Source organism: Sprattus sprattus (genome assembly GCF_963457725.1).
Source record: "Sprattus sprattus genome assembly, chromosome: 7".
NCBI lineage: Eukaryota > Metazoa > Chordata > Actinopteri > Clupeiformes > Clupeidae > Sprattus > Sprattus sprattus.
In genome coordinates this window covers 8,740,025-8,752,168 of record NC_137926.1, presented here as the reverse complement: position 1 = coordinate 8,752,168, position 12,144 = coordinate 8,740,025, and the positions used below count along the sequence as shown (strand labels likewise).

At 44.5% G+C, this 12,144-nt stretch overlaps 1 protein-coding gene across 1 annotated transcript; it reads left to right on the top strand.

Moving 5' to 3' along the window:
• Positions 1-29: 29 nt before the first annotated feature.
• Positions 30-11,188, top strand: herpud1 (homocysteine-inducible, endoplasmic reticulum stress-inducible, ubiquitin-like domain member 1). Its single transcript, XM_080841892.1, has 8 exons — positions 30-477; positions 907-984; positions 1,622-1,699; positions 4,457-4,617; positions 5,154-5,264; positions 6,750-7,112; positions 9,132-9,252; positions 9,818-11,188. Exons 1-8 carry the CDS (start codon positions 319-321, stop codon positions 10,001-10,003), a joined length of 1,257 nt encoding a protein of 418 aa, XP_080698018.1. The 5' UTR covers positions 30-318; the 3' UTR covers positions 10,004-11,188.
• Positions 11,189-12,144: the final 956 nt, after the last annotated feature.

The window sequence follows — 12,144 nt, the reverse complement described above, 5'->3', positions numbered from 1 at the left end:
TTTAGCCAATAGCAAGCGGCCACCGCGTGTTTGGAAACAACACACCCTGCTAGTTATATTTCCTCAATCGTATCATTCTTCAAACTACCACTTATTCGACAGTCTTGATTTCCGGTGTAAAGAGGGGGGATTAGTGTTTGGTGTGTTTGACATGCACGTCAGGGTAATTTAGACAACTGACCGTATGAAAACGCAGTATTCTTTATAGCTATTCTTTGTTGTAGCTAGTTGTTTTTAGCCACGGTGTCGTGGTTACGTAGCCAGTTAGCTAGCTAGCTAGCCAAACATCCATAAACTCAGCGTTGATCCACAGGCGAGATGAGCGACAGAAGTTCTTCACCTGACCGAAACACCATAACATTGGTTGTTAAAACACCTAGGCAAGAGGATGGAGACGAAATAATCGAAGGAGTGGAGTTAAACTGGAAGGTCTTGGATTTGAAGAAACATTTGTCACGGGTTTATCCCTCCTGTCCAGTAAGTGTCACTGATGGAATGTTATGTCAGAGCTACTAACGAACTCCATGCTAACGCTAGCTAAATAATGGTAGTCTTAAACTGTTCAACCGTTTCTGATTTAAAACATCTGCAGTGACATTCAACTTGATGTTTGTCTGGGGAAACTGACTGTTACCCTTTGTCCTTTTATGTGCTTAGCTTGTTTGGGAACCTATCGACCCTTGCCCTTTGTCGAACGCTGTTGGTAGATATTATATAAGTGTGGCATTTGTAATGCTATGTGCCAACATAACCGAAAAGTTAGCCTATCAAGATATTTTTCTGAATGTTTAATACAATGTACCTACGAGTCGTCCTTAGGATAAAATTGAATGGAAGTCTGATTAGGGCGTGTGATCGATCGCCAGCTGTCTAGTTCTCTTATCTTGTCCCTCTACCATTACCTAGGCGGAAAAAGACCAGAGACTTATTTACTCTGGCAAGATGCTTCCAGACAACCTGCCCATCAGAGACGCCTTCAGAAAGGTAAATATATACAGTATATGCACTAGGTCAAGCACTTGGAGATATTTTAACTTATCGTTAACCCAATACAAAGAACTGAAGGGCAACTTTAAGTGTCCTTTACAACTACACCACCTACACCTGCTCTACACAAACAAAGAAATACAAATACATTGTTTGTAGATGATGACTTGCCCACGTTTTGTTTGGCAATGGATGACAGTGTAGACTCGAATTACAGACATACAGTCTGTGCCACAAGCAGAGCCAGTTTCAGACTGTTAAAGCATTTTGAGCACATAGAAGCTCTCATGGATTCTGTCACAGCTATTGTTATGTGTTCTAGGACAGGTGTCATGTTTTTGAATGGCTGCCAGTTCAGTAGCAGCTCTTAAGTTTGTCCTCAGTGTACAGGTTTGCCTACTTCTTATCAGCGTGTGGAAATATGGCACGGCAAAACATGAGTCAGTGTTAAACTCTCAGCTCAACCTCTTGACATTACTAATACCTGTTCATACTCAAATTACCTTTTGAAGAAAACTAAATCTATTGCCTCATTTGTTGAATGACACTCTGAAGTTAGTTAAGGAAGTTAAGGAAGTGTAGTGTATGGACTGTGTGGCGTATTTTAACCATATGGTGTCTTTCTAACTCACAGGGAGACCACATGCCTATCGTACACCTGGTGTGTGCTTTCAGACCCCAGCCTGAAACTCAACAAGGTGCCAGACCCAAGGTATAGCCCACCTTATTCTCCTCTCCCTGCGCAGTTCACTGGACTAGTTTCACAATCCACCTGTCCTTGCCGGAGAAAATACAGATTCAGAACCGAAGTCACTCTTACATTACGAAGCACAAAAGGTGTCTTTTCTTAACATTTTTACACAGGTATCTTTACAACGCATTGTGCAATACACAGTTAAAAAAAACAAAAACATAATATAAAATAACAGGACAATATAGTGTGTTATACACCGCGTTCCACATTATTATGCAAATTGGATTTAAGGGTCATAAACATTTATTTTTTTGTTTTTCAATTAAAGTCATGGGTGGTATTGTGTCTCAGGGCTTATTGAATGATTGAAATCAATCTCAGACACCTGAGATAATTAGTTTGCCAGGTGAGCCCAATCAAAGGAAAACTACTTAAGAAGGATGTTCCACATTATTACGCAAGCTACATGTTTCAGGCAAAATGGGGAAGAAAAGGGATCTCTCTGCTGCTGAAAAGCGGCAAATAGTGCAATACCTTGGTCAAGGTATCGCAACATTTGATATTTCGAAAAGAATTGCGCATGATCATCGGACGGGGAAGAAATTTGTCACTGATTCACAGCACAAGTGGGTTCGTTAAGACAAAGGCAAGATAAGGAAGATTTCTGCCAAACAAATGCGTAGGGTTAAGAGAGCAGCCACTAAATTGCTATTGAATAGCAGCAAACAGGTGTTTAAAGCCGCTGGTGCCTCTGGAGTTTCGCGAATTTCAGGATGTAGGATGCTCAAGAGGTTTGCAAGTGTCCTTAAACCTTATTCGGCCACCGCTAAACCCAGCTCACAAGCAAAAATGGTTGCAGTGGGCTCAGGACTACATAAAGACTAACTTTCAAACTGTTTTGTTTACGGATGAGTGCCGTGCAACCCTTGATGGTCCTGATGGATGGAGTAGTGGATGGTTGGTGAATGGCCACCATGTCCCAACAAGGCTAAGATGTCAACAAGGAGGTGGTGGAGTCATGTTTTGGGCGGGAATCATGGGGAGAGAGCTGGTAGGCCCCTTTAGGGTCCCCGACGGTGTGAAAATGACCTTGGCAAAGTATGTAGAGTTTCTGACTGACCACTTTCTTCCGTGGTACAAAAAGAAGAGCCGCACCTTCCATAGCAAAGTCATATTTATGCATGACAATGCACCATATCATACTGCAAAGAATACCTCTGGGGCATTGGCTATAGCAGCCAATGCCCCAGAGGTATTCTTTGCATAAAAGAAGAGAAACTCATGGTGTGGCCCCCATCTTACCCTGACCTTAACCCCATTGAGAACCTTTGGAGCATCATCAAGCAAAAGATCTATGTGGGTGGAAGGCAGTACACATCCAATCAGGTGCTCTGGGAGTCTATTATTGCATCCTGATAAGACATTAAAGCAGAAACAATCAAAGAACTCATGAGTTCAATGGATGCCAGAATTGTGAAGTTGATCAAAGAAGGGGTCCTATGTTAACATGTAACTTCACCTGTTAAGATGTTTTTGATTAAAACTTTTTTTGATTTCAGTAAATATGGCCTCCTAATGCTGCAAATTCAACAAATGACAATTTTTAGTTCTTTACAACCTATAAAATATCTTGAAACTCTGAGACTTCGAAACTCTGCATAATAATTTGGAACACTGCATTTTGAGTTTTTTAATTTAGGAAAAAATACTGTTATCATTGGGAGGTTTGTTCAATAAAATTTGAATTATACTCTTACAGTTGATGACTTCAAAATTATACTGACTGAATGTGCATTACTATTTAGGAAAATCTGAGCAAAGTGTAATTTGCATAATAATGTGGAACGCGGTGTACATATTATATTATGCACGTGATCTTTTAATACATTATTCATTCTGTTCATTGGAAAGACAAAAGCTGAGGGCGTGCAGCAGTTAGCCTATAGTAAACGGAAGTGTTCTAGCATGCCTGCTGAAGCTTATAAGGTGTACTTGCTTAGTAAGCATGACAGGCAAGTTAGTGTTTTTGTGCTAATGTCAAGTTAGCATGTCATGAGAATAACTTAAAATTCCTGGGTGTTTTCCCATTAGCCTTCTACCGCAAGTTCTGGTATAAGGGATGGTCTTTCAGTTTCCATCTGTGAAACAGCACGTGATTGTGTGTCTGTCTGTCGGTCGGTCGGTCTTTCTCTCTCTGTGTGTGTGTGTGTGTGTGTGTGTGTGTGCCCGTACGCCCGTACGCGTGCGCTTGTGTGTGTGTGTGTGTGTGTGTGTGTGTGTGTGTGTGTGTGTGTGTGTGTGTGTGTGTGTGTGTGTGTGTGTGTGTGTGTGTGTGTGTGCTCCCTCGAGATCACCGCTCTAGCTCAGTACCTCAGTGGGTGGCAGGGACACAGCTGTGTGCCTTCTCTCATTAAACTCCCCCAGGAGTCCTACTTCTCACAGGCCCGCACGACTCCACAGCTGCAACACACACTCACTCTGTGCCCGCCACAACGCCTCCACAGCACAGCTGCAACACACACGCCAGTCAGTCACACAGTCTGTGTCCGCCACAACGCCTGAGTGTTTTCCCAGGGAGCACAAATTGCAGGGGGGGAATCATTTTAAGTACAGTCTTTGTGAAAATCGTTGTACAACGACGAAGGATTAGATATCATATTCAAAGCCGCTTTTAGACCTCAAAATGCCGATGGCCCAGAAAGATGATCTGTTTTTCCCCAAGCGTCCATTATCCTTTTCTTCCTCTGACGGTGCCTTTCTCTCTTGTTCTTTCAGGTCAGAGCAGAGGAATCCTCCCCACCCTCGTCAGAAGCAGCCAGGCAGCAGCCTGCTGAGGTACCTACCCCACCTCCGTCCGCTCACGCTCCCCAGATGCCCTCTACTGGCGGCCTGAGACACCGCGGGCACCCCACTCCAACCGCGACTCCTGTGGCCACGTGAGTTATCAGTCACCATTGCAGGCTGGGTTTCTGTTCCTGGTCTTTCTCTCACCCGTGGTGCTGTTATCTGCCTCCTACAGCCAGCGCCATGCTGTTTTTATGGCCCTCTGGTTTTTATTGTTGCAACAGAGTGTCTCTCTTCAGCTCCCTTCCATTATAAAACTTTTTCTTAATCGCGGCTAATGTCCGTGTCACGCGTGCAACTTTGCAAACAATGGAGCCAGCAGTCTTGAAGTTGTGATTCCGTAATTTGCTGACGTGAGCCTACGCCACCATCTGTTCATGTGAGATACTGTCGCGTGTGGGAAGATCACTCGCTATAATGATACATCTCTGGTTTCTGCAAGCCACTCCACAGAGCCAGGGAGAGCTGAGCGCGTTAGATAGACTGCGCACACTGTCTGGTCATGTTCCTCCACCAGCCCCTGTGAATAATATCAGGCGCCGGCATCTCTGCTGTGTTGGCTGGCAGTCTGATGTCTAGAGCGAGGTTGTCATGGTGACCGAGGTTCTCCGTCTCTTTTTCTCCTCAGGGCTGGAGCTGCAACGATGGCCCACCCCGACTTCCCCACCTACTCACTCTACAGCCCCCAGCAGCTGCTCTGGCTCCAGCACATGTATGCCCGACAGTACTACATGCACTAGTAAGTACCAGTTTAGTATTAGTGCTAAGATACTAGCACAATTATTTCCGACAGTACTACATGCATTAGTATTTACCAGTTTAGTATTAGTGCTACGATACTAGCACAAGTATTTGAGATATTAGTGCTCAGATACTAGCACAAGTATTTCAGATGGTACCTCATGCACTAGTAAGTACCACTTCAGTGTTAGTGCTAAGATACTAGCAGAAGTATTTTCGACAGTACTACATGCACTACTAAGTACCAGTTTAGTAGTAGTGCTAAAATACTAGCACAAGTATTTCAGACAATACATGCATTAGGAAGTACCGATTTGGTATCAGTACATTTCAGACTTAAAATACTCCATGCAGTTGCATTAGCTATGATCAACAGGAAAACATGCTCTTGTAAGTAGCATTTTACCAAGACTTGAAAGGCATTCCTGTTTCCCAGACCATCTCTTACCCTGTAGTCACACAATATGAGAGGGAGACAAATGGGCGTTCCTAGCTTGAGGTTACCAGGTTACACAACTAAACAAATCAAATCAAACATTATTTATACGGCGCATTTCATTCCAAGAGGTTACACAATGCACTTCACAGGGGGAAATGGGGGGGTACAAATGCTTAAGTTTGACACTAATTTTCCAGAGGGATATAAAAGCTATAGTGAAGTGCAAGCATATTACAAAGCACACAAATACACATGCACTACAGATCTACTACAGACCACTGAGCACAGATGAACAAGTAGGCTTCACATGATTGCTCATTTGTTTCTGCAACGTATGTCAAGCTGCCTTCACTCCCATTGGTAGTGGGCGTGCCCCGTCGCTCAGAATGTGCATAAAATAGATCGCTTGCCTATTTTCGCCTAGTTGGCGATGCAATAGTCACTTGTCTGTTGTTGCTATATCGCCAACTCTCTTAGGAAATGAAGAGCAGCTGGTTGTTTTGTCTCTGTCCTGTGTCGCTTGTGTTACCAAGGGGTTAAGAAACCGTCGTATGTATACCTCAAGAGGCATGTGTGAGATGAATATAATGGGCATGACTTAGATTGGAGCGCAGGGGATCATTGTTAAAAATAACATCAACAAGAAATACTATGCAAGTCAAAATAACAACTTTGCCAAAAAAGGATGGCTGTAGGCTAGATGTTACTGATTTGTATTAGGAAGGGATTCAAAATGGATGCCGACTTGTATTTATTGAAGCAGAATAGCATGTACATCTGATAGTCCTACAGGCAGTAATTCCTTTCAGTAGTATGTTTTCGTTGTTGCCATAGTTTTTGACAAAAATGTTTGCCCGGATGTATAAGGCCACAACATGGCTATTAGATCTGATGTTAGTTTATCTGCTGCAGTTTTTAAACCAGATAACCCTTACGCCCGACAGTATGCCTCCGCTTGTTCTGTTAACTGAACTGGGAAACAAACTAACATGTCCTGTGCCCCTTGGTGTGCTCGGCTGATCTGTGGTGTTTCTTGTTGTCCAGCCAAGCTGCCATGGCTGCTGCCTCCTCCACGTCGCTGGCCTCCACCGTCGGCACGACTCTGCCCGTCGCACCCCACCAAGCCGCAGTCCCTGCCGGGCTGCCCAATCAAGCGCCCATTGACAATTTGCCAGCCAATCAGAATGCCGCAGATCCTGCATTCATCAACCCGGAGGGAGCCAATCAGAACCTGCGAATGAATGCGCAGGGCGGGCCTGTGATGGAGGACGAGGAGGAGATGAACCGTGATTGGCTGGACTGGTTGTACACGGCCGCCCGTCTCGGCGTGTTCCTCAGCATCGTCTACTTTTACTCCAGCCTCAGCCGCTTCATCCTGGTCATGAGCAGCCTGCTCCTCATGTACCTGTAAGTGTGTATCGCCATGACTACTAATATTACTCCTACTGCAACTATACTACTAGTACCTGCAGTCTGCTCCTCATGTACCTGTAAGTGTCTATCGCCATGACTACTAATATTACTCCTACTGCAACTATACTACTAGTACCTGCAGCCTGCTCCTCATGTACCTGTAAGTGTCTATCGTCATGACTACTAATATTACTCCTACTGCAACTATACTACTAGTACCTGCAGCCTGCTCCTCATGTACCTGTAAGTGTCTATCGCCATGACTACTAATATTACTCCTACTGCAACTATACTACTAGTACCTGCAGCCTGCTCCTCATGTACCTGTAAGTGTCTATCGCCATGACTACTAATATTACTCCTACTGCGACTATACTACTAGTACCTGCAGCCTGCTCCTCATGTACCTGTAAGTGTCTATCGCCATGACTACTAATATTACTCCTACTGCAACTATACTACTAGTACCTGCAGTCTGCTCCTCATGTACCTGTAAGTGTCTATCACCATGACTACTAATATTACTTCTACTGCAACTATACTACTAGTACCTGCCATCTGCTCTTACCTTACCTTACCTACCTGTGTTTGTAATACTCTTACTACTGAGCAGCTGCAACTATATTACTACTAGTACCTGCAGCCTGCTCCTCATGTGCCTGTAAGTAGCACTGTCACCACCAGTATTACTGTTTCAGTCCCTGTTTCTGTGGCCATTGCTGTTAATGTTAATCTTATGTGACCGTAGTAACAAGCCCATTAATGTCAATACTATTGTGGTTTTATGGCAAGACAAAAACCCTTTCATTGATGCCATCACCATAACGGTTGAAGCGTTGTTAAACAGGCTATTGTCTGTGGCGTTCTTGTTACTGTGGAGAGTCAGATGAGGAGGCACATGCCGGCCCTGTCCTTGGTCCAGTCTGGCAGTCACACCACTTCCCACGGTTATATAACTTAGCCCGACTCAGCACTCTGGCCCTCATAGCTCTGAAGTGTGGAAAGAGGTGGAGGAATGGAGCGAGCAGTAAGACGGGAAATGAGGGAGGGAGAAAGGGAGGGAGGGAGGGATAAAAGAGCAGAAGAGGAGAGAGAGAAACGAGGGATAGTGAGGGGCAAGGGTTAGTAAAAGAGTAACAGCATGTCCTGCACTGCAGCCACTGTGGCACACACACGTACACACACACACACGTACACACACACACACACACACACAGAGGCTTCTTTTGAATGCAAGAGCTTCGGCTTCTCCCTGTGGATGAGTGGATGTGGCCTGGGAGGTCTCCCCAAACTCCACAGCTGCACGGCAGAGATTAGGCCTGGATGGCAGCTCAAGGACTTCAGTGTTTACCGATAAACGAATCCGTGCTGACGTGGCAGTGTACACACACACACACACACACACACACGCTCCCTCCCTCAGGCGCAGTGGTTGGTGACTGGCTTTACTTCAAGCTCCACATTTTGCCAATTAAAAAATGGTCCCAGTCTTTCAAAATATTCAGAGTTGCTCTGGTGAGATTATCTTAAGCACAGCCCCACTGCTCTTCATCTCTACACCCACATAACCCCTCTTAGTTTCCATTAATCTTAATCTGGAGTCAGGTTGCTTGTTTGACTTGATCTTGGTGTTAGTGACTTAGGTTTTGTTTGGGTTGTTCTCGGTGTTAGTGACTTAAAGGCCATTGGCACTGGACTCTATTTCCCGTCCATTTCTTCCTGGCTTCTATGACGCGTCAAGGAGGCTGATGACCCTGAGAATGTGACAAAGGCTTTCTGTGCAAATGGAGGATTTTAATAAGAGTTCCACAATTTCAGATTTCTATCTAAGTGCTCTGGGGCTGATTATTTTTGAGTCATTAGTTAGTTAGTTATTGCTCTGTTAAAAATTGGGGAAAGTATTGAGATAGTTGGGACGAAGGCTATATGCTTTCATAAGCTGCCCTTTTCTCCTTTCTGGAAGTGGAAGGGCCTGGCATTTAGCGCTTGTCTCTTTTTCATTTCTGCTTTTAGACACACCGCTGGCTGGTTCCCCTTCCGACGGAGGCCTGTGGCCAGGGGCGTGAATGAACCCGCCCCAGAGGTCATCCAGAACCAGCAGAACCTGAACAACCAGAACCAACACAATGAGCCGGTAAGCAGCGACACATAATACTGGTGTAAACCAACAACAATGTAGAGGATTCAGTCGGTGCCGAGTTTTGTTTGTTGTTTGTTTTGCATCAGGACCAGTTTGGCATGTCTTTTTTTTACTATCTGACCACAGGTCTGGAGTCCTGTCATCTAGATCGCAGGTGACTCTGGAATGTCTTAGTTGCAAAGCATCATGGGAAATGTAGTGCATCTAATATGGCCTATAAAGAGGTTCAAACATATCGGAGTGCCTTGGTAGGAGTGCCTTGGAATTGAGTGGAGAAGGAGAGTAATTTGAGAGTGCAACCGAGCTTCTAAAAGCTATATCCTAGAAATAGACATGTATACTATTTGTATTTATGTTATTTAAGGCTATAGCCCATGCTGTTGGAAATACTTCTAAATCACTTTTTGATGGCTCTATTTTATGGGTACTTTGGAGCTTATACGCTAGTACAGGGACCTTCTTGTATGTTGTTATAAAATGTACTTGGGGTTAAGTCTCCTTGAGTGTGCTGTCCTGGGTCCTCACCGTGTGTGTGTGTGTGTCTGTCTGTCATCCACAGGCGGAGCCCCCTGCTGAAGGAGAGGGTCCGGAGGCCGCAGCAGAACCAGAGGGCCAAGCGCCACATCCCCTCACCCCAGTCTTGGTGCCTCCACACCGGGTGTCTATAGTCTGGACCACCTGGATCTTCTTCAAGACCTTCTTTGCCTCGCTCATCCCGGAGGCGCCCCAGATGGGGGCAAACTGAGGGTGGCACAGGCACAGGCTGGACGACTCGAGACCGGCGGAAAAAAAGAAGAGAGTGCCGTAAGGTCTTGACGATGCTGGATAAAGCGAAAGACACTTTACACCACAACCCTTGCAACATTCCCGCACAAGAGGGGATGGAGACGAGACCTCACGATTTCTCGGACACAACCGCACGTTTTCACTGATGATGATGATGATGATGATGTCTCTTTGTGATGGTGCACCTTGAAGTCTTTGGCTTCACGACCATAAACCATAAACCAAACGAACTCTGAAGTTCAAAAGATATATTCCAAGTTCTTCCTACTCTTTTGCCAAACGCTTGTACATAAAACTGTAAACATGTCAATAATTCTGTATATAGAGTGGCCAGGGCACTTTAGAGAACCTCTCAATCTGTGGCCAAGTGGAGCAGAGCTGCTGGTTTGAAGTTCTCTTATGCAAGCCTCTTGTCATCAGTGTTTCATTTTCTAGGAGGCCTCTAAGCTGCTAGTCCCCAACGTTGTGCTGAAGCACAGATCACAATCCCGCCTGATTCAGATTCCTCACTCCTTGATTGGACACGGACATAATGACTGCTATCAATTTAGTTTCACCCCTTCACTTTTCTGTGTATCTTTTAGGAACATTTGAACTGAGTGTGCTTGAATTGGGTTTCTTCGAAAGCCAAAGGATGCAGATTAGTATTTGCATTCTGCTTAAAATGTTTGTGCTTCATTTATTTGTAAGCACATGATTTTTGTTTGCATTTTTCTGTGTATAACGGATGAGTCAAGGTGACGTTAAACAGGCATACGAGCATGAACATGCCCCATGGAGAGTGAAGCTAATATGCAAACTTTGCTCCGTTAGGGTGAATCTTAATAGCAGGACTAACCAAACAAGGACTGGGACAGGAGTTCTCTGTTCTTCTCTGTTCTTTTCCTAGGACACAATGGCACTTTGGTTTTTCTAAATAGTCATGGGATAACTACAGGAATCGCAAGCTTGACTGATGCCATATTTCTCATGTTCTGCTCCGCAGACGCTCACTGAAGGGTTTTATCCACCTACTGTATTTAAAAAAAAAGGAAATGTCTTTATGCTATGGTAGGAAACAGAAAACAGTTTTGCTGTGAATGTAATGGAAGTGTATCTATTTCTGTACAGGATTAAAGTAATACATTCATTTTTATTAATCAAACATATTTTCCTCAGTCTCTTTATTTGACATTCCTAACTCTCTCTGGACCTCTTTTGCAATGTCAAGAGTTCTGCTATACAGACTGGAATTGATCACAGAACCTTTTAAGAACCTCCACTGGAATCTCTAGGTCAATTGGTTGTTTTTTTGCCTGGTTGTTTTTGTGTCCTGTCATGTCATGTTTCTTTTTTTTTTTTTGGAGTGAAAGAAAACATGTTATTCAATCCCACATTTCCTGAGCTGTGTCTAGGGGTGCATTCTTCTGGAACAGTCCAGCCTCCTCATGAGCGGTTCATTGACCTTCTCTAGAAGTGCAGGGGTCACTACTGGTCATGTGACCTCCCAAAAGCTGCCAAAACGTTCCCTCAGGACCTGTCCAGCTCCTCCCTTCACCCTGCGTTCTTAAGTTAAAGAAGGGAGAACAGAGGGAGAGGGGTAAAGGGTGGCAAACATGGCCGCAGTTTAGTGCTTGAGGTGATTTTGTGGTATTTGGGCAGCTGAGCTGTCCGTTCCTTAAGCAAAGCTTTGTCATACTGGGATGTGAAGAATCGGAATTTTCCACTTAAAGATGGAGTAAGACTCGTTTTTGCAGAGTTCGGTTCATTCAGTTCATTGACGTTTCCTCTGTCTCACACACACACACACACACACCAGTGCTCTCTCACGCAGACAGTTTGCTGGCACAGTGAGAGGAGCTTAATATACAGTTGTCATAAATTGGAGGAAGGAAGACAACATGGGAGTCTGTGGGGAAAGGGCTGTTATGTGCAGTTCACACATGTGTATGTCTTCAGACCTTTACCAGCAAAGCTCCTATCACTGGTGGTACTGTACTGTTGATTATAGACACACAAATAAAATGCAAATACCTGAGACCAGCTCATTTGGATGGGTTACAGACTCAGGAATCACAGGGTTGGTCGGAAAACATGATCTGTATGTCTCCTATTTGAAAA

What these genes read in the sequence shown, in the direction of transcription:
- herpud1 (XM_080841892.1), top strand. Translation starts at nt 319, where the DNA reads ATGAGCGACAGAAGTTCTTCACCTGACCGAAACACCATAACATTGGTT. An exon ending in AACAAGGTGCCAGACCCAAG is followed by an intron (nt 1,700 to 4,456) that starts GTATAGCCCACC and finishes TTGTTCTTTCAG; the next exon opens with GTCAGAGCAGAGGAATCCTC. An exon ending in CGACAGTACTACATGCACTA is followed by an intron (nt 5,265 to 6,749) that starts GTAAGTACCAGT and finishes CTTGTTGTCCAG; the next exon opens with CCAAGCTGCCATGGCTGCTG.